We start from the raw sequence: 21624 nt of genomic DNA on the forward strand, positions 1-21624 counted from the left end.
CTCGAAGCGCTTATGGTGTATTTTGAATTATTCCTCGTAGAAATGCTTTATTTAGCTTGCGTGAGATATCTTCTAGTCTGCTTGGTAGGAAAAAAAATACTAGTGCAGGTGAAAATGTATTGTTCTTTAAAATGTATTGTTCTTTAAATTTACATTATATATTTTTTTATTTCAAATGAAAAAAATTGAAATTGGTTGCTTCTTAAAATTATATATATCGAATTACAGAGAGAAACAAAGTTGCCCATTTAGACGATGTGAAACTTATTATTATTGTATGTGTATATATATCTATTATATGTAACTTACGAACTAGTATAGAAAAAGGCCACTGATAAATAACACATCAACAGGGTCCAAACTGTGGCTTCATAATATTAGTTTTAATTTTTTACTGTTAGCAAATTATCACGTCGAATCATGATTGTTTTCACTTTTACAAACCTCGCTATACATTTACTGTTGTGCATATATTAACATTTTTTATTGTTTAAACTTCTACATACACTGTTTGACTTGAAATTACTTTTTTAGGTTTTGTTTTCGTTTATTTAATGTTATTTCAAGCAATACTGGGACAATTAGGTCCGGCATGGCCACGTGGGTTAAGGCGTTCGATTCGTAATCTGAGGGTCGCAGGTTCGAATCCTCCTAGCAACAAACATGCTCGCCCTTTCAGCCGCGGGTGCGTTGTAACGTTACGGTCAATCCCACTATTCGTTGGTAAAAGAGTAGCCCAAAAATTGGTGGTGGATGGTGATGACAAGCTCTAGTCTTACACTGCTAAATTAGAGACGGCTGGCACAGATGGCGCTCGTGTAGCTTTGCGCGAAATTTAAAACAGACTATTTTAAAATAATTTATTTTATTACTTTTGTAAATACTGCACACATAAAGCAGTAAAACCCAGAATAATGTTATGGTTTACTTTTAACAGATTTCTTCTTGAGCTTCAGCTATTCTAATGACGCTGAAACTACGTTATAAACAGTTGGTAATATTAGGCAAAGAATGTAATGTAGATATTATTATAATGGTCTTTATCAGAAGCAAATTTGGTTCTTTTAAACAAGTGTGCCAGCATATATCACTCAGGAAGTTTAAAACATATGATCAAAGATATAACTTGTTGGAAACATAAAATACAGTGAATTCCATTAACTGTACGATATATTGATGTTTTTTTTTCAAATATTGTGCCACTAATTTTGAATTTATGGATTGAATTTCGCGCAAAGCTACTCGCTCGAGGGCTCTCTGTGCTAGCCGTCCCGAATTTAGCAGTGTAAGACTAGAAGGAAGGCAGATAGTCATCACCATCCACCGCCAACTCTTGAGCTACTTTTTACTAACGAATAGTGGGATTGAACGTCAAATTATAACGCCCCCATGACTGAAAGGGCGAGCATGTTTGGTGTGAAGGAGATTCGAACCCGCAACCCGCGGATTACGAGTCGACCGCCTTAACACGCTTGGCCATACCGGGCTTGAAATTTTGTTTGTTCACAGATTTTGTTTGTTTGTTTTGAGATTCTTGTTTGACACAATAGTATACAGTAGCTGATAAGCACGCCCCCCGCTAGTACAGTGGTATATTTTCAAATTTACTACGCTAAAATCAGGGGTTCGATTCCCCTCGGTGGGCTCAGCAGATAGCCCGATGTGGCTCTGCTATAAGAAAACACACACAAGCTAATAAGAAAGATAATACTCCAAGATACGAAACATAAAAATATTATGCTGGTTGTTTTATGTTTCGATGCTATTATTTGAACACATGCTGTAATGAGTTATTAAGGAAAGTGCACATTATTTGTTCAGGTACATACGTTAATATAACCGCATTAATTACAGAAAGAGACAAATATATTAAAATTATTGACTTCTAACGACGACACTGCTGTGTGACACTGACGTAATTTGGACGCATGCGCAATGAAAATATTAAACCCGTAGATTAACGTAATATGCTTAATCTCAGCAGAGAAGAAATGAAGAAATATTCATATATATCTAAACAGTTATGCTTTTAAACTGTTCGATTCTAAGTAGTAAGGGTGAATCCTATTAGAAAGTCACGTGTTATTTAATAGCAAAACTACTTCATTAAACGTATTGACATCCTTTTACTGAAATATGGTTATATTTTAAATTAGTGGAAAGGCTGTTAACAAACATTATAAGAAGTAACACAGTAAAGCACAATAGTTACAAATAACACAGTAAATCACAATAACTACAAATAACACAGTAAAGCACAATAATTACAAATAACACAGTAAAGCACAATAATTACAAATAACACAGTAAAGCACAATAATTACAAATAACATAGTAAAGCACAATAATTACAAATAACACAGTAAAGCACAATAATTACAAATAACACAGTAAAGCACAATAATTACAAATAATACAGTAAAGCACAATAATTACAAATAACACAGTAAAGCACAATAATTACAAATAACACAGTAAAGCACAATAATTACAAATAACATAGTAAAGCACAATAATTACAAATAACACAGTAAAGCACAATAATTACAAAAACACAGTAAAGCACAATAACTACAAATAACACAGTAAAGCACAAAAAGTACAAATAACACAGTAAAGCACAATAATTACAAATAACACAGTAAAGCACAATAACTACAAATAACACAGTAAAGCACAATAATTACAAAAACACAGTAAAGCACAATAACTACAAATAACACAGTAAAGCACAATAACTACAAATAACACAGTAAAGCACAATAATTACAAATAATACAGTAAAGCACAATAATTACAAATAACACAGTAAAGCACAATAATTACAAATAACACAGTAAAGCACACAATAATTACAAATAACACAGTAAAGCACAATAATTACAAAAACACAGTAAAGCACAATAATACAAAATAACACAGTAAAGCACAAAAAGTTACAAATAACACAGTAAAGCACAATAATTACAAATAATACAGTAAAGCACAATAATTACAAATAACACAGTAAAGCACAATAATTACAAATAATACAGTAAAGCACAATAATTACAAATAACACAGTAAAGCACAATAATTACAAATAACATAGTAAAGCACAATAATTACAAATAACACAGTAAAGCACAATAACTACAAATAACACAGTAAAGCACAATAACTACAAATAACACAGTAAAGCAATAATAATTACAAAAAACACAGTAAAACACAATAACTACAAATAACACAGTAAAGCACAATAATTACAAATAACACAGTAAAGCACAATAATTACAAATAACATAGTAAAGCACAATAACTAGAAATAACACAGTAAAGCACAATAATTACAAAAACACAGTAAAGCACAATAACTACAAATAACACAGTAAAGAACAATAATTAAAAATAACACAGTAAAGCACAATAATTACAAATAACACAGTAAAGCACAATAATTACAAATAACACAGTAAAGCACAATAATAACAAATAACACAGTAAAGCACAATAATTACAAATAACACAGTAAAGCACAATAATTACAAATAACACAGTAAAGCACAATAACTACAAATAACACAGTAAAGCACAATAATTACAAATAACACAGTAAAGCACAATAATTACAAAAACACAGTAAAGCACAATAACTACAAATAACACAGTAAAGCACAATAATTACAAATAACACAGTAAAGCACAATAATTACAAATAATACAGTAAAGCTACAATAATTACAAATAACACAGTAAAGCCACAATAATTACAAATAACATAGTAAAGCACAATAATTACAAATAACACAGTAGCAAAGCACAATAATTACAAATAACATAGTAGCTAGCACAATAATTACAAATAACACAGTAAAGCACAATAATTACAAAAAAACACAGTAAAGCACAATAACTACAAATAACACAGTAAAGCACAAAAAAAAGCAAATAACACAGTAAAGCACAATAATTACAAATAACACAGTGAAGCACAAATAATTACAAATAACACAGTAAAGCTACACAATAATTACAAATAACACAGTAAAAGCACAATAATTACAAATAACACAGTAAAAGCACAATAATTACAAATAACACAGTAAAAGCACAATAATTACAAATAATACAGTAAAGCACAATAATTACAAATAACACAGTAAAGCACAATAATTACAAATAACACAGTAAAGCTACAATAATAATTACAAATAATATAGTAAAAGCACAATAATTACAAATAACACAGTAAAGCACAATAATTACAAATAACATAGTAAAGCCTAATAATTACAAATAACACAGTGAAAGCACAATAACTACAAATAACACAGTAAAGCACAATAATTACAAAAAACACAGTAAAGCACAATAACTTCACAAATAACACAGTAAAGCACAATAATTACAAATAACACAGTAAAGCACAATAATTACAAATAACACAGTAAAGCACAATAATTACAAATAACATAGTAAAGCACAATAATTACAAATAACACAGTAAAGCACAATAATTACAAATAACATAGTAAAGCACAATAACTAGAAATAACACAGTAAAAGCAATAATAATTACAAAACACAGTAAAGCACAATAACTACAAATAACACAGTAAAGAACAATAATTACAAATAACACAGTAAAACACAATAATTACAAATAATACAGTAAAAGCACAATAATTACAAATAACACAGTAAAGCACAATAACTACAAATAACATAGTAAAGCACAATAATTACAAATAACACAGTAAAGCACAATAATTACAAATAACACAGTAAAGCACAATAACTACAAATAACACAGTAAAGCACAATAACTACAAATAACACAGTAAAGCACAATAATTACAAATAATACAGTAAAGCACAATAATTACAAATAACACAGTAAAGCACAATAATTACAAATAACATAGTAAAGCACAATAATTACAAATAACACAGTAAAGCACAATAATTACAAATAACACAGTAAAGCACAATAATTACAAATAACACAGTAAAGCACAATAATTACAAATATCTCATCATTTGTTCTTTACAACTTCTTATGAAGGGTACCGCTGAAACCCAAAACCTAACTCACACTAAAGCTTATGAAACCTCGTAGAACGGACAGTCGCTGACTGGTGTTGAGACTTGCGAAACGTCGTCATCTACACTTGTGTCTCCACAACAGGAAGTCGCCGTCCATTCTACAAAGTTTTATCATGAATCCTCTGCCTAAACAATCTATTACAGTTAAGTTCTTCGATTATATATTCATATATTCTAATTGATTCTACGTCATGTGTTTATTGTTGTATACAGTCAAAGTATCTTTATTTTAGATACGAAACTTTGGTTAGCATAAAGAGCAAGGTCTATTTTCAGAGATATAAACTTTAAGCAGTAAGCTTATTTGTGTCTGATATTCTACGATAACCAAAAAATTCCTAATGAAAATAAATACAATTCCATTTTTTATATTAACCAATTAAAACTTTAATTATTAATGTAGGCCCGGCATGACCAAGCGCGTTAAGGCGAGCGACTCATAATACGAGGGTCGCGGGTTCGAATCCCCGTCGCGCCAAACATGCTCGCTCTTTCAGCTGTACGGAGGGGCGTTATAATGTGACGATCAATCCCACTATGCGTTGGTAAAACAGTAGCTCAAGAGTTGGCGGTGGGTGGTGATGACTAGCTGCCTTCCCTCTAGTCTTATAATGCTAAATTAGGGACGGCTAGCGCAGATAGCACTCCAGTAGCTTTGTACGAAATTAAAAAAAACAAACAAACAATACTTCTGGCTAAAAATACATTTTAGTTGTTCAACGTTGGTAGTTTCACACACTTGCTTAATGTTAATCCTGTGTTTCAAATAATTGAATTGTGAAATGAAAATGTTTTTGTTATGGTCTTACCTTCTTTCCTTTCAGCAAATACTGGAAACAATGACACAATAGTGACAAGTTGTACACCAGCCGTGAGAGCCACTTTAAGGGTTTTAGTATTAGCTACCATTATGCTTGAGTGACAGAAACACTCACCTGAAAAAAACCCACAAAAAACACTGCGTTACATGAATTGTTATGATACACACATTCATATACGAATATATAAATATACACTTAAATTATTTATAATTAAATTAATACGGTTCATTTAAAACGTATTCTCTTGTCAGTTCTGTAAACATAACATGAAATCACTTAAAACCTTCAGAGACGGAAACCGTGCATTACCTACTAAGAATAAAGACAAGTGAAACATCATCGTGAACGAGATTAGGAGACTATGATGTATCCTGTAGTCACGTGCTGAACGTGCTATATATTTCTGTACATTTCTTTGTGTTATGGAGGTATAAAGTGAAAGGGTAGAAAGAGCTACTTGATGCATTCCTTCGGACCCGGCATGGCTAGGTGGGTTAAGGCATTTGACTCGTAATCCGAGGGTCGCGGGTTCGAATCTCCGTCGCACCAAACATGCTCGCCCTTTCAGGCGTGGGGGCGTTATAATGTGACTGTCAATCCCACTCACTATTCCTTGGTAAAAGAGTAGCCCAAGAGTTGGCGGTGGGTGATGATGACTAGCTTCCTTCCCTCTAGTCTTACACTGCTAAATTAGGGACGGCTAGTGCAAATAACCCTCGTGTAGCTTTGCGCGAAATTCAAAACAAAACATTCCTATTAAATGCTAAAAGAACAGAAAGTTCCATGTACTAAACAAGTCAATCATACACCTCACAAGAATTAGTTAAACCTTTTTGTTGTACTGTTATACGTTTTTATTCAAAGACTAGCGAGGTACAAAATAGAACAGCAAAGGAAGTAAACAGGTTTGCAAATTTACGTATATGTGTTTAAAATTATTTGGAGTTATTTCATTCTGGTGTAGATCTTTTATCACAACATTTCTGAAGAGATGTTACAGAACTACGATTCCATAGGAGCATATTCTATAACATAAAATGAATAATCATTCTATGTTTAACACAAATTAACAAATTGGATCTGAGATGCTATTTGCTAAAAATACTTAACTGAATACGTTTCTTTTTAGATGTTGTTAAAATGCGGGACCTTAGGTTCTAACCTTTTACATTAGAATTAAACTTCTGATTTAAGTGTTGCATTTTTTACTAGCATATTGCTCACTTATTATTTACTTACATCGGTGTAAAAAATAATGAAATTGTTAAGCGTAACAATGAGAAAGTCATTTGATAGGTCACCTTTATAGGTCGTACATATTTATACAGCTCTGGACAAAGTTGTTTGATAGGTCACCTTTATAGCTCTTACAGGTTACATATTTATACCGCTCTGGACAAACTTGTTTGATAAGTCACCTTTATAGCTCGTACAGGTTATATATTTATACAGCACTGGACAAAGCTGTTTGATAGGTCACCTTTATAGCTCGTACAGGTTACATATTTATACAGCTCTGGACAAAGTTGTTTGATAGGTCACCTTTATAGCTCGTACAGGTTACATATTTATACAGCTCTGGACAAAGTTGTTTGATAGGTCACCTTTATAGCTCGTACAGGTTACATATTTATACAGCTCTGGACAAAGTTGTTTGATAGGTCACCTTTATAGCTCGTACAGGTTACATATTTATACAGCTCTGGACAAAGTTGTTTGATAGGTCACCTTTATAGCTCGTACAGGTTACATATTTATACAGCTCTGGACAAAGTTGTTTGATAGGTCACCTTTATAGCTCGTACAGGTTACATATTTATACAGCTCTGGACAAAGTTGTTTGATAGGTCACCTTTATAGCTCGTACAGGTTACATTTATACAGCTCTGGATATAGGTCACCTTTATAGCTCGTACAGGTTACATAATACAGCTCTGGACAAAGTTGATAGGTCACCTTTATAGCTCGTACAGGTTACATATTTATACAGCTCTGGACAAAGTCATTTGATAGGTCACCTTTATAGCTCGTACAGGTTACATATTTATACAGCTCTGGATTTTTGATAGGTCACCTTTATAGCTCGTACAGGTTACATATTTATACAGCTCTGGACAAAGTTGTTTGATAGGTCACCTTTATAGCTCGTACAGGTTACATATTTATACAGCTCTGGACAAAGTTGTTTGATAGGTCACCTTTATAGCTCGTACAGGTTACATATTTATACAGCTCTGGACAAAGTCGTTTGATAGGTCACCTTTATAGCTCGTACAGGTTACATATTTATACAGCTCTGGACAAAGTCATTTGATAGGTCACCTTTATAGCTCGTACAGGTTACATATTTATACAGCTCTGGACAAAGTTGTTTGATAGGTCACCTTTATAGCTCGTACAGGTTACATATTTATACAGCTCTGGACAAAGTTGTTTGATAGGTCACCTTTATAGCTCGTACAGGTTACATATTTATACAGCTCTGGACAAAGTTGTTTGATAGGTCACCTTTATAGCTCGTACAGGTTACATATTTATACAGCTCTGGACAAAGTTGTTTGATAGGTCACCTTTATAGCTCGTACAGGTTACATATTTATACAGCTCTGGACAAAGTTGTTTGATAGGTCACCTTTATAGCTCGTACAGGTTACATATTTATACAGCTCTGGACAAAGTTGTTTGATAGGTCACCTTTATAGCTCGTACAGGTTACATATTTATACAGCTCTGGACAAAGTTGTTTGATAGGTCACCTTTATAGCTCGTACAGGTTACATATTTATACAGCTCTGGACAAAGTTGTTTGATAGGTCACCTTTATAGCTCGTACAGGTTACATATTTATACAGCTCTGGACAAAGTTGTTTGATAGGTCACCTTTATAGCTCGTACAGGTTATATATTTATACAGCTCTGGACAAAGTTGTTTGATAGGTCACCTTTATAGCTCGTACAGGTTACATATTTATACAGCTCTGGACAAAGTTGTTTGATAGGTCACCTTTATAGCTCTTACAGGTTACATATTTGGACAAAGTTGTTTGATAGGTCACCTTTATAGCTCGTACAGGTTACATATTTATACAGCTCTGGACAAAGTTGTTTGATAGGTCACCTTTATAGCTCGTACAGGTTACATATTTATACAGCTCTGGACAAAGTTGTTTGATAGGTCACCTTTATAGCTCGTACAGGTTACATATTTATACAGCTCTGGACAAAGTTGTTTGATAGGTCACCTTTATAGCTCGTACAGGTTACATATTTATACAGCTCTGGACAAAGTCATTTGATAGGTCACCTTTATAGCTCGTACAGGTTACATATTTATACAGCTCTGGACAAAGTCATTTGATAGGTCACCTTTATAGCTCGTACAGGTTACATATTTATACAGCTCTGGACAAAGTTGTTTGATAGGTCACCTTTATAGCTCGTACAGGTTACATATTTATACAGCTCTGGACAAAGTTGTTTGATAGGTCACCTTTATAGCTCGTACAGGTTACATATTTATACAGCTCTGGACAAAGTTGTTTGATAGGTCACCTTTATAGCTCGTACAGGTTACATATTTATACAGCTCTGGACAAAGTTGTTTGATAGGTCACCTTTATAGCTCGTACAGGTTACATATTTATACAGCTCTGGACAAAGTTGTTTGATAGGTCACCTTTATAGCTCGTACAGGTTACATATTTATACAGCTCTGGACAAAGTTGTTTGATAGGTCACCTTTATAGCTCGTACAGGTTACATATTTATACAGCTCTGGACAAAGTTGTTTGATAGGTCACCTTTATAGCTCGTACAGGTTACATATTTATACAGCTCTGGACAAAGTTGTTTGATAGGTCACCTTTATAGCTCGTACAGGTTACATATTTATACAGCTCTGGACAAAGTTGTTTGATAGGTCACCTTTATAGCTCGTACAGGTTACATATTTATACAGCTCTGGACAAAGTTGTTTGATAGGTCACCTTTATAGCTCGTACAGGTTACATATTTATACAGCTCTGGACAAAGTCATTTGATAGGTCACCTTTATAGCTCGTACAGGTTACAGCTCTGGACAAAGTTGTTTGATAGGTCACCTTTATAGCTCTGGTTACATATTTATACAGCTCTGGACAAAGTTTTTGATAGGTCACCTTTATAGCTCGTACAGGTTACATATTTATACAGCTCTGGACAAAGTTGTTTGATAGGTCACCTTTATAGCTCGTACAGGTTACATATTTATACAGCTCTGGACAAAGTTGTTTGATAGGTCACCTTTATAGCTCGTACAGGTTACATATTTATACAGCTCTGGACAAAGTTGTTTGATAGGTCACCTTTATAGCTCGTACAGGTTACATATTTATACAGCTCTGGACAAAGTCATTTGATAGGTCACCTTTATAGCTCGTACAGGTTACATATTTATACAGCTCTGGACAAAGTTGTTTGATAGGTCACCTTTATAGCTCGTACAGGTTACATATTTATACAGCTCTGGACAAAGTTGTTTGATAGGTCACCTTTATAGCTCGTACAGGTTACATATTTATACAGCTCTGGACAAAGTTGTTTGATAGGTCACCTTTATAGCTCGTACAGGTTACATATTTATACAGCTCTGGACAAAGTTGTTTGATAGGTCACCTTTATAGCTCGTACAGGTTACATATTTATACAGCTCTGGACAAAGTTGTTTGATAGGTCACCTTTATAGCTCGTACAGGTTACATATTTATACAGCTCTGGACAAAGTTGTTTGATAGGTCACCTTTATAGCTCGTACAGGTTACATATTTATACAGCTCTGGACAAAGTTGTTTGATAGGTCACCTTTATAGCTCGTACAGGTTACATATTTATACAGCTCTGGACAAAGTTGTTTGATAGGTCACCTTTATAGCTCTGTACAGGTTACATATTTATACAGCTCTGGACAAAGTTGTTTGATAGGTCACCTTTATAGCTCGTACAGGTTACATATTTATACAGCTCTGGACAAAGTTGTTTGATAGGTCACCTTTATAGCTCGTACAGGTTACATATTTATACAGCTCTGGACAAAGTTGTTTGATAGGTCACCTTTATAGCTCGTACAGGTTACATATTTATACAGCTCTGGACAAAGTTGTTTGATAGGTCACCTTTATAGCTCGTACAGGTTACATATTTATACAGCTCTGGACAAAGTTGTTTGATAGGTCACCTTTATAGCTCGTACAGGTTACATATTTATACAGCTCTGGACAAAGTTGTTTGATAGGTCACCTTTATAGCTCATTACAGGTTACATATTTATACAGCTCTGGACAAAGTTGTTTGATAGGTCACCTTTATAGCTCGTACAGGTTACATATTTATACAGCTCTGGACAAAGTTGTTTGATAGGTCACCTTTATAGCTCGTACAGGTTACATATTTATACAGCTCTGGACAAAGTTGTTTGATAGGTCACCTTTATAGCTCGTACAGGTTACATATTTATACAGCTCTGGACAAAGTTGTTTGATAGGTCACCTTTATAGCTCGTACAGGTTACATATTTATACAGCTCTGGACAAAGTTGTTTGATAGGTCACCTTTATAGCTCGTACAGGTTACATATTTATACAGCTCTGGACAAAGTTGTTTGATAGGTCACCTTTATAGCTCGTACAGGTTACATATTTATACAGCTCTGGACAAAGTTGTTTGATAGGTCACCTTTATAGCTCGTACAGGTTACATATTTATACAGCTCTGGACAAAGTTGTTTGATAGGTCACCTTTATAGCTCGTACAGGTTACATATTTATACAGCTCTGGACAAAGTTGTTTGATAGGTCACCTTTATAGCTCGTACAGGTTACATATTTATACAGCTCTGGACAAAGTTGTTTGATAGGTCACCTTTATAGCTCGTACAGGTTACATATTTATACAGCTCTGGACAAAGTTGTTTGATAGGTCACCTTTATAGCTCTACAGTTACATATTTATACAGGGACAAAGTTTTGATAGGTCACCATCATTTTACATATTTATACAGCTCTGGACAAAGTTGTTTGATAGGTCACCTTTATAGCTCGTACAGGTTACATATTTATACAGCTCTGGACAAAGTTGTTTGATAGGTCACCTTTATAGCTCGTACAGGTTACATATTTATACAGCTCTGGACAAAGTTGTTTGATAGGTCACCTTTATAGCTCGTACAGGTTACATATTTATACAGCTCTGGACAAAGTTGTTTGATAGGTCACCTTTATAGCTCGTACAGGTTACATATTTATACAGCTCTGGACAAAGTTGTTTGATAGGTCACCTTTATAGCTCGTACAGGTTACATATTTATACAGCTCTGGACAAAGTTGTTTGATAGGTCACCTTTATAGCTCGTACAGGTTACATATTTATACAGCTCTGGACAAAGTTGTTTGATAGGTCACCTTTATAGCTCGTACAGGTTACATATTTATACAGCTCTGGACAAAGTTGTTTGATAGGTCACCTTTATAGCTCGTACAGGTTACATATTTATACAGCTCTGGACAAAGTTGTTTGATAGGTCACCTTTATAGCTCATACAGGTTACATATTTATACAGCTCTGGACAAAGTTGTTTGATAGGTCACCTTTATAGCTCATACAGGTTACATATTTATACAGCTCTGGACAAAGTTGTTTGATAGGTCACCTTTATAGCTCGTACAGGTTACATATTTATACAGCTCTGGACAAAGTCATTTGATAGGTCACCTTTATAGCTCGTACAGGTTACATATTTATACAGCTCTGGACAAAGTTGTTTGATAGGTCACCTTTATAGCTCGTACAGGTTACATATTTATACAGCTCTGGACAAAGTTGTTTGATAGGTCACCTTTATAGCTCGTACAGGTTACATATTTATACAGCTCTGGACAAAGTTGTTTGATAGGTCACCTTTATAGCTCGTACAGGTTACATATTTATACAGCTCTGGACAAAGTCATTTGATAGGTCACCTTTATAGCTCGTACAGGTTACAGCTCTGGATATTTATACAGCTCTGGACAAAGTTGTTTGATAGGTCACCTTTATAGCTACAGGTTACATATTTATACAGCTCGTACAGGTTACATATTTATACAGCTCTGGACAAAGTTGTTTGATAGGTCACCTTTATAGCTCGTACAGGTTACATATTTATACAGCTCTGGACAAAGTTGTTTGATAGGTCACCGTACAGGTTATAGCTCTGGACAAAGTACAGGTTACATATTTATACAGCTCTGGACAAAGTTGTTTGATAGGTCACCTTTATAGCTCGTACAGGTTACATATTTATACAGCTCTGGACAAAGTTGTTTGATAGGTCACCTTTATAGCTCGTACAGGTTACATATTTATACAGCTCTGGACAAAGTTGTTTGATAGGTCACCTTTATAGCTCGTACAGGTTACATATTTATACAGCTCTGGACAAAGTTGTTTGATAGGTCACCTTTATAGCTCGTACAGGTTACATATTTATACAGCTCTGGACAAAGTTGTTTGATAGGTCACCTTTATAGCTCGTACAGGTTACATATTTATACAGCTCTGGACAAAGTTGTTTGATAGGTCACCTTTATAGCTCGTACAGGTTACATATTTATACAGCTCTGGACAAAGTTGTTTGATAGGTCACCTTTATAGCTCGTACAGGTTACATATTTATACAGCTCTGGACAAAGTTGTTTGATAGGTCACCTTTATAGCTCGTACAGGTTACATATTTATACAGCTCTGGACAAAGTTGTTTGATAGGTCACCTTTATAGCTCGTACAGGTTACATATTTATACAGCTCTGGACAAAGTTGTTTGATAGGTCACCTTTATAGCTCGTACAGGTTACATATTTATACAGCTCTGGACAAAGTTGTTTGATAGGTCACCTTTAGAGCTCGTACAGGTTACATATTTATACAGCTCTGGACAAAGTTGTTTGATAGGTCACCTTTATAGCTCGTACAGGTTACATATTTATACAGCTCTGGACAAAGTTGTTTGATAGGTCACCTTTATAGCTCGTACAGGTTACATATTTATACAGCTCTGGACAAAGTTGTTTGATAGGTCACCTTTATAGCTCGTACAGGTTACATATTTATACAGCTCTGGACAAAGTTGTTTGATAGGTCACCTTTATAGCTCATTACAGGTTACATATTTATACAGCTCTGGACAAAGTTGTTTGATAGGTCACCTTTATAGCTCGTACAGGTTACATATTTATACAGCTCTGGACAAAGTTGTTTGATAGGTCACCTTTATAGCTCGTACAGGTTACATATTTATACAGCTCTGGACAAAGTTGTTTGATAGGTCACCTTTATAGCTCGTACAGGTTACATATTTATACAGCTCTGGACAAAGTTGTTTGATAGGTCACCTTTATAGCTCGTACAGGTTACATATTTATACAGCTCTGGACAAAGTTGTTTGATAGGTCACCTTTATAGCTCGTACAGGTTACATATTTATACAGCTCTGGACAAAGTTGTTTGATAGGTCACCTTTATAGCTCGTACAGGTTACATATTTATACAGCTCTGGACAAAGTTGTTTGATAGGTCACCTTTATAGCTCGTACAGGTTACATATTTATACAGCTCTGGACAAAGTTGTTTGATAGGTCACCTTTATAGCTCGTACAGGTTACATATTTATACAGCTCTGGACAAAGTTGTTTGATAGGTCACCTTTATAGCTCGTACAGGTTACATATTTATACAGCTCTGGACAAAGTTGTTTGATAGGTCACCTTTATAGCTCATTACAGGTTACATATTTATACAGTTCTGGACAAAGTTGTTTGATAGGTCACTTTTATAGCTCGTACAGGTTACATATTTATACAGCTCTGGACAAAGTTGTTTGATAGGTCACCTTTATAGCCTCGTACAGGTTACATATTTATACAGCTCTGGACAAAGTTGTTTGATAGGTCACCTTTATAGCTCGTACAGGTTACATATTTATACAGCTTTGGACAAAGTTGTTTGACAGGTCACCTTTATAGCTCGTACAGGTTATATATTTATATAGCTCTGGACAAAGTCTTTGATAGGTCACCTTTATAGCTCGTACAGGTTACATATTTATACAGCTCTGGACAAAGTCATTTGATAGGTCACCTTTATAGCTCGTACAGGTTACATATTTATACAGCTCTGGACAAAGTTGTTTGATAGGTCACCTTTATAGCTCGTACAGGTTACATATTTATACAGCTCTGGACAAAGTTGTTTGATAGGTCACCTTTAGATCTCGTACAGGTTACATATTTATACAGCTCTGGACAAAGTTGTTTGATAGGTCACCTTTAGAGCTCGTACAGGTTACATATTTATACAGCTCTGGACAAAGTCGTTTGATAGGTCACCTTTATAGCTCGTACAGGTTACATATTTATACAGCTCTGGACAAAGTCATTTGATAGGTCACCTTTATAGCTCGTACAGGTTATATATTTATACAGCTCTGGACAAAGTCATTTGATAGGTCACCTTTATAGCTCGTACAGGTTACATATTTATACAGTTCTGGACAAAGTTGTTTGATAGGTCACCTTTATAGCTCTTACAGGTTACATATTTATACAGCTCTGGACAAAGTTGTTTGATAGGTCACCTTTATAGCTCGTACAGGTTACATATTTATACAGCTCTGGACAAAGTTGTTTGATAGGTCACCTTTATAGCTCGTACAGGTTATATATTTATACAGCTCTGGACAAAGTCATTTGATAGGTCACCTTTATAGCTCGTACAGGTTACATATTTATACAGCTCTGGACAAAGTCATTTGATAGGTCACCTTTATAGCTCGTACAAATTACTTATTTATACAACTCTAGACAAAGTTGTTTGATAGGTCACCTTTAGAGCTCGTACAGGTTACATATTTATACAGTTTGGACAAAGTTGTTTGATAGGTCTCTTTTAGAGCTCGTACAGGTTACATATTTATACAGCTCTGGACAAAGTCGTTTGATAGGTCACCTTTAGAGCTCGTACAGGTTACATATTTACACAGCTCTGGACAAAGTTGTTTGATAGGTCACCTTTAGTGCTCGTACAGGTTACATATTTATACAGCTCTGGACAAAGTTGTTTGATAGGTCACCTTTAGAGCTCGTACAGGTTACATATTTATACAGCTCTGGACAAAGTTGTTTGATAGGTCACCGTTATAGCTCGTACAAGTTACATATTTATACAGCTCTGGACAAAGTCATTTGATAGGTCACCTTTATAGCTGGTACAGGTTACTTATTTATACAGCTCTGGACAAAGTTGTTTGATAGGTCACCTTTATAGCTCGTACAGGTTACATATTTATACAGCATTGGTCAAAGTTGTTTGATAGGTCACCTTTAGAGCTCGTACAGGTTACATATTTATACAGCTCTGGTCAAAGTTGTTTGATAGGTCACCTTTAGAGCTCGTACAGGTTACATATTTATACAGCTTGGACAAAGTTGTTTGATAGGTCACTTTTAGAGCTCGTACAGGTTACATATTTATACAGCTTTGGACAAAGTCGTTTGATAGGTCACCTTTATAGCTCGTACAGTTTACATATTTATACAGCTTTGGACAAAGTTATTTGATAGGTCACCTTTATAGCTCGTACAGGATACATATTTATACAGTTCTGGACAAAGTTGTTTGATTGGTCACCTTTATAGCTCGTACAGGTTACATATTTATTTAGCTCTAGACAAAGTCGTTTGATAGGTCACCTTTATAGCTCGTACAGGTTACATATTTATACAGCTCTGGGCAAAGTCATTTGATAGGCTACCTTTATAGCTCGTACAGGTTACATATTTATACAGCTCTGGACAAAGTCATTTGATAGGTCACCTTTATAGCTCGTACAGGTTACATATTTATACAGCTCTGGGCAAAGTCATTTGATAGGTTACCTTTATAGCTCGTACAGGTTACATATTTATACAGCTCTGGTCAAAGTCATTTGATAAGTCATTTTTATAGCTCGTACAGGTTACATATTTGTACAGCTCTGGACAAAGTTGTTTGCACGTGCTAAGTTAAACAGAATGGTGGTTACTGGAACATAGAAACGTTTGTAAATAGGCTAAGCGTTCAGTTTCCCAGCTACGTCATAACTTTGAGAGGGGCTGTAACATACGGTTTACAGTAACAAGTGGTCGACAGCTTCTGTTTAGAGTTTGACTTGGGCTGTAAATCAAAACTGATTATGGCTTAATTAGAAACTAAGGAAATGAGATGGTAAAGACAGCTCGTAATGAAAGATTTCTGCTTTTCTTCCTAGTTTTAATGGTACCAAACATGACAGACGAGGCTTGTGGGATTCAGAAACCATTAGAAAACCAAAACAACTGTTATTCGTTCGTCATTAACTGTACTGATCCCCGTGTCATTTATAAATATTTTGATGTTTCGCTTTTCCTTCATGAAATAATTTCCGTCTATGTACTTCAGTAGTTAATTCATAGTAAAATGGTTTGCTTAGGAATAACGCTTATTTCTAATGTTTTCATTATAATTTCAGATAGACAGTTGTTTTGTAAACAAAATCAAAGCTGTTGAGACTGCAACAATTTATAAAAAAACACACATATCCTTCTCTTTTCTGATATTCTACGATAACCAAAAAATTCCTAATGAAAATAAATACAATTCCATTTTTTATATTAACCAATTAAAACTTTAATTATTAATGTAGGCCCGGCATGACCAAGCGCGTTAAGGCGTGCGACTCGCAATCCGAGGGTCGCGGGTTCGTATTGCTACCACGCCAAACATGCTCGCCCTTTCAGCCGTGGAGGTGTTATAATGTTACGGTCAATCCCACTATTCGTTGGTAAAAGAGTAGCCCAAGAGTTGGCGGTGGGTGGTGATGACTAGCTGCCTTCCCTCTAGTCTTAGACTGCTAAATTAGGGACGGCTAGCACAGATAGCCCTTCGAGTAGCTTTGTGCGAAATTCCAAAACAAACAAACAAACGAAACAATACGTTCGAAAAGTATACGGAAGAGTATTCTTGAAAGACATGTCTGTGGACGGGTTGTTTTTAGGGTTACTTTCAAGACTTCGCAACTATTTTGTTGAATATCTGAACATTGCACGTTTTGACTTACTTACTGGGCTTAGAAAATTCAAATATACTGCTTTCCCTTTACAGTTATTTATCTAATGCATAAGGTTCAATCGTAACAAAAAAGACATCAAATGCTGTTTCAGAAACAAATAAAGCTTGAAGCATTAGCTATGGCACTTTAATAAATCTCACATCAGTTTTAACGACCTATAAACCCGTTTTAACGTAAAAAGATATATACAAACTTTTTAGTTAGAAGAGCTAACAATGAAACCATTTCACATCTTAAATTTAATTGGGTGATTATACAACTGAATGCGTGACGTGTTTAATAAAATTCCTAATTTCTCCTTTAAAGTAATAACGTATTTAAGAATTTTGTTCATTTATCAGGCCTTACTGAAGGCAAGAACATTTGTTATACACTAGCAGATTGTAATTAAAACATACATACACAGTTATTATTATTTAATAAATGATTTTGTAGGAATATTGTGTCATTATTCTATTCAAATCATGCACTATGTGTTTCTTATATTAAATTCTATGTCATTAATAAAGACAGGTCACAACAGAAATGATTTTGACCAGAGGTTTTTAAAGCATAATTAGTTTGTTGACAGTGCGCAGAGTGTGAAATGTAATCTAGTGAGGATATTTATTGATAAAATATTTAGATAAATGCACCACATTAAGAAATTGAAACTTAAAACAAGTAAACTACAAATACAAGCCATCGCATATAAGGTTAAGAAAATCTCATAATTTAGACTAGATAAGTTTCGTGAAAAAAACAAAACCAAAAACAAATAACATGTTTTATATACATGTTAAAACCCACAACTCAAACGAAGGTTAATTTAGAGAGGAAACTTCGTTTAATAAACTTTTCACACATCGAATTGTAAAATTTCTTTATTAACCTAATATCTCACGATTATAGCTAGTTTTCTATTTCGTGTGTTTGTGCGTTTTTTTGTAGCAAAGCCACATCTGGCTATCTGCTAAGGTCACCGAGGGTAAAGTGTGTGTGTGTGTGTGTGTTTTCTTATAGCACAGCCACAGCAGGCTATCTGCTGAGCTCACCAAGGGAAATCGAACCCTTGATTTTAGCGCTGTAAATCTGGAGACATACCGCTGTACTAGCGGGGAGCACCGAGGGGTAATTGAATCCCCTGATTTTAGCATTGTAACTACGAAGACTTACCGCTGTACTAGCGGGGAGCACCGAGGGGTAATTGAATCCCTTGATTTTAGCATTGTAACTACAAAGACTTGCCGCTGTATTAGCGGGGGGCACCGAGGGGTAATCGAAACTCCTGATTTTAGCATTGTAAATCCGTAGACTTACCGCTTCACTAGCTGGGGGCAGTTTTCTATTTTCATTTTCACATGTAATTTAAGTTGCAGAATCTTGCAATCCTTTTCAAAGTATTAATGATATCAAGTTATTGATTATGGACAAGTATTCGGTGTAAAATAAGTCTACGATTCTGTATAACTTAATATTTCACTGAAATAAAGAGAAATTTTACACTGGCAGAATTCTATCTATTTTTGATTGACGTCTACTTCAGTAGAACACCTAAGATATTTTAAACATGGACGTTAAATCCCACTATTCGTTGGTAAAAGAGTAGCCCAAGAGTTGGCGGTGGGTGGTGATGAATAGTAGCTTTCTCTCTAGTCTTACACTGCTAAATTGGGGAGGGCTAGGGGAGATAGCCCTCGAGTAACTTTGCGCGAAATTCAAAAACAAACAAATAAATAATCCACAATGCAATTATGTATCTCATGAAACGTTTGGAAAACAAATTATTCCAGGGTTATCTTATAACTGACTAACTTATCAACCGTAATAATAATAAAATACTATGAAACAGGGAAGATGTTTACTTTGAGACAAACGCGTTACATTAAGATGAAATATGGGATTTTATGAAATTTCGTATTATACTATTTTCATGTGGGAGATATAGAACATTTCTATGAAGAAAAACCGTTTAGCAATCGAAACAACAAAAACTAAAACCAATTTGAAGAAGTTGGAATGTAGAACACTGTTTTAGTCAATTGACTATTTTGAATGTATGAAGCAGCCGAAATACAAAACATTTTTAATAGTCGAAGAAGTTAAGGATGAGGCACATTGTTTATATGTTATTTTTGTATGCTTTATTTGACTTACACAAGCAGCACATTGTTTATAGGTTAATTTTGTATGCTTTATTTGACTTACACAAGCAGCACATTGTTTATAGGTTAATTTTGTATGCTTTATTTGACTTACACAAGCTCACATTGTTTATAGGTTATTTTTGTATGCTTTATTTGACTTACACTAGTGGCACATTGTTTTACTGTTATTTTTGTGTGTTTATTTGACTTAAACTAGTGGCACATTGTTTATTTTGTTTCACACCATACACTTCAACTATTTTACTTGGTTATTCCTCTGGATCAAACTATAGGATAGGTTATAAAAAGTTCACATATTCTTCTGTTTCAATTAAAACAGATCTCTGTGCGACATAACAATTTAAACAGATCTCTGTGCGACATAACAATTTAAACATATCTCTGTGTGATATAACAATTTAAACAGATCTCTTTATGACATAACAATTTAAACAGGTCTCTGTGTAACATAACAATTTAAACAAATCTCTGTATTGTATAACAATTTAAACAGATCTCTGTATGACATAACAATTTAAACAGATCTCTGTGTGAGATAATAATTTAAACAGATAACTGTGTGACATAACAATTTAAACAGATCTCTTTGTGACATAACAATTTAAACAGATCTCTGTGTGAGATAATAATTTAAACAGATAACTGTGTGACATAACAATTTAAACAGATCTCTGTGTGACATAACAATTTAAACAGATCTCTTTATGACATAACAATTTAAACAGATCTCTGTGTGACATAACAATTTAAACAGATCTCTGTGTGACATAACAATTTAAACAGATCTCTGTGCGACATAACAATTTAAACATCTCTCCGTATGATATAACAATTTAAACAGATCTCTGTGTGACATAACAATTTAAACAAATCTCTATGTGAGACAATAATTCAAACAGATCTCTGTGTGATATAATAATTTAAACAAATCTCTGTATGACATAACAATTTAAACAGATCTCTGTGTGAGATAATAATTCAAACAGATCTCTGTGTGACATAACAATTTAAACAGCTCTCCATATGATATAACAATTTAAAAAGATATCTGTATGACATAACAATTTAAACAGATCTCTGTGTGACATAACAATTTAAACAGATCTCTGTATGATTTAACAATTTAAACAGATCTCTGTGTGACATGACAATTTAAACAGATCTCTGTGTAATATAACAATTTAAACATTTCTGTATGATATAACAATATAAACATATCTCTGTATGATATAACAATTTAAACAAATATTTGTGTGATTGCAGAATTTTGACAGTTTGGAAAAATTGTAATGTTTATTATATTACATTAAAATAGTATGTTTGTTTTGAATTTCGCACAAAGCTACACGAGGGCTATCTCTGCTAGCTGTCCCTAATTTAGCAGTGTAAGACAAAAGAGAAGGCAGCTAATCAT

General features: G+C 34.2%; 1 protein-coding gene and 1 long non-coding RNA gene across 3 annotated transcripts in view; one reads left to right on the forward strand and one right to left on the reverse strand.

Annotated features, from left to right (window-relative positions):
- LOC143222384 (irregular chiasm C-roughest protein-like) overlaps window positions 1–21624 on the reverse strand; it is a 74828-nt gene that overhangs the window by 47999 nt on the left and 5205 nt on the right. Inside the window, exon 2 of the mRNA XM_076448843.1 lies at window positions 5898–6023. Within this exon, the coding sequence (XP_076304958.1) occupies window positions 5898–5997 (100 nt within the window). The 5' untranslated portion in view covers window positions 5998–6023. The remainder of the gene's footprint in view (window positions 1–5897; window positions 6024–21624) is intronic.
- Window positions 5109–21624, forward strand: part of LOC143222398 (uncharacterized) — a 50836-nt gene continuing 34320 nt past the window's right edge. Inside the window, exon 1 of one of the 2 annotated variants that reach the window (XR_013012229.1) lies at window positions 5109–5231. This is a non-coding gene — a long non-coding RNA (uncharacterized LOC143222398). The remainder of the gene's footprint in view (window positions 5232–21624) is intronic. The other variant, XR_013012227.1, reaches the window with a different exon arrangement.

Source organism: Tachypleus tridentatus, chromosome 1, assembly GCF_004210375.1.
Source record: "Tachypleus tridentatus isolate NWPU-2018 chromosome 1, ASM421037v1, whole genome shotgun sequence".
Classification (NCBI taxonomy): Eukaryota; Metazoa; Arthropoda; class Merostomata; order Xiphosura; family Limulidae; genus Tachypleus; species Tachypleus tridentatus.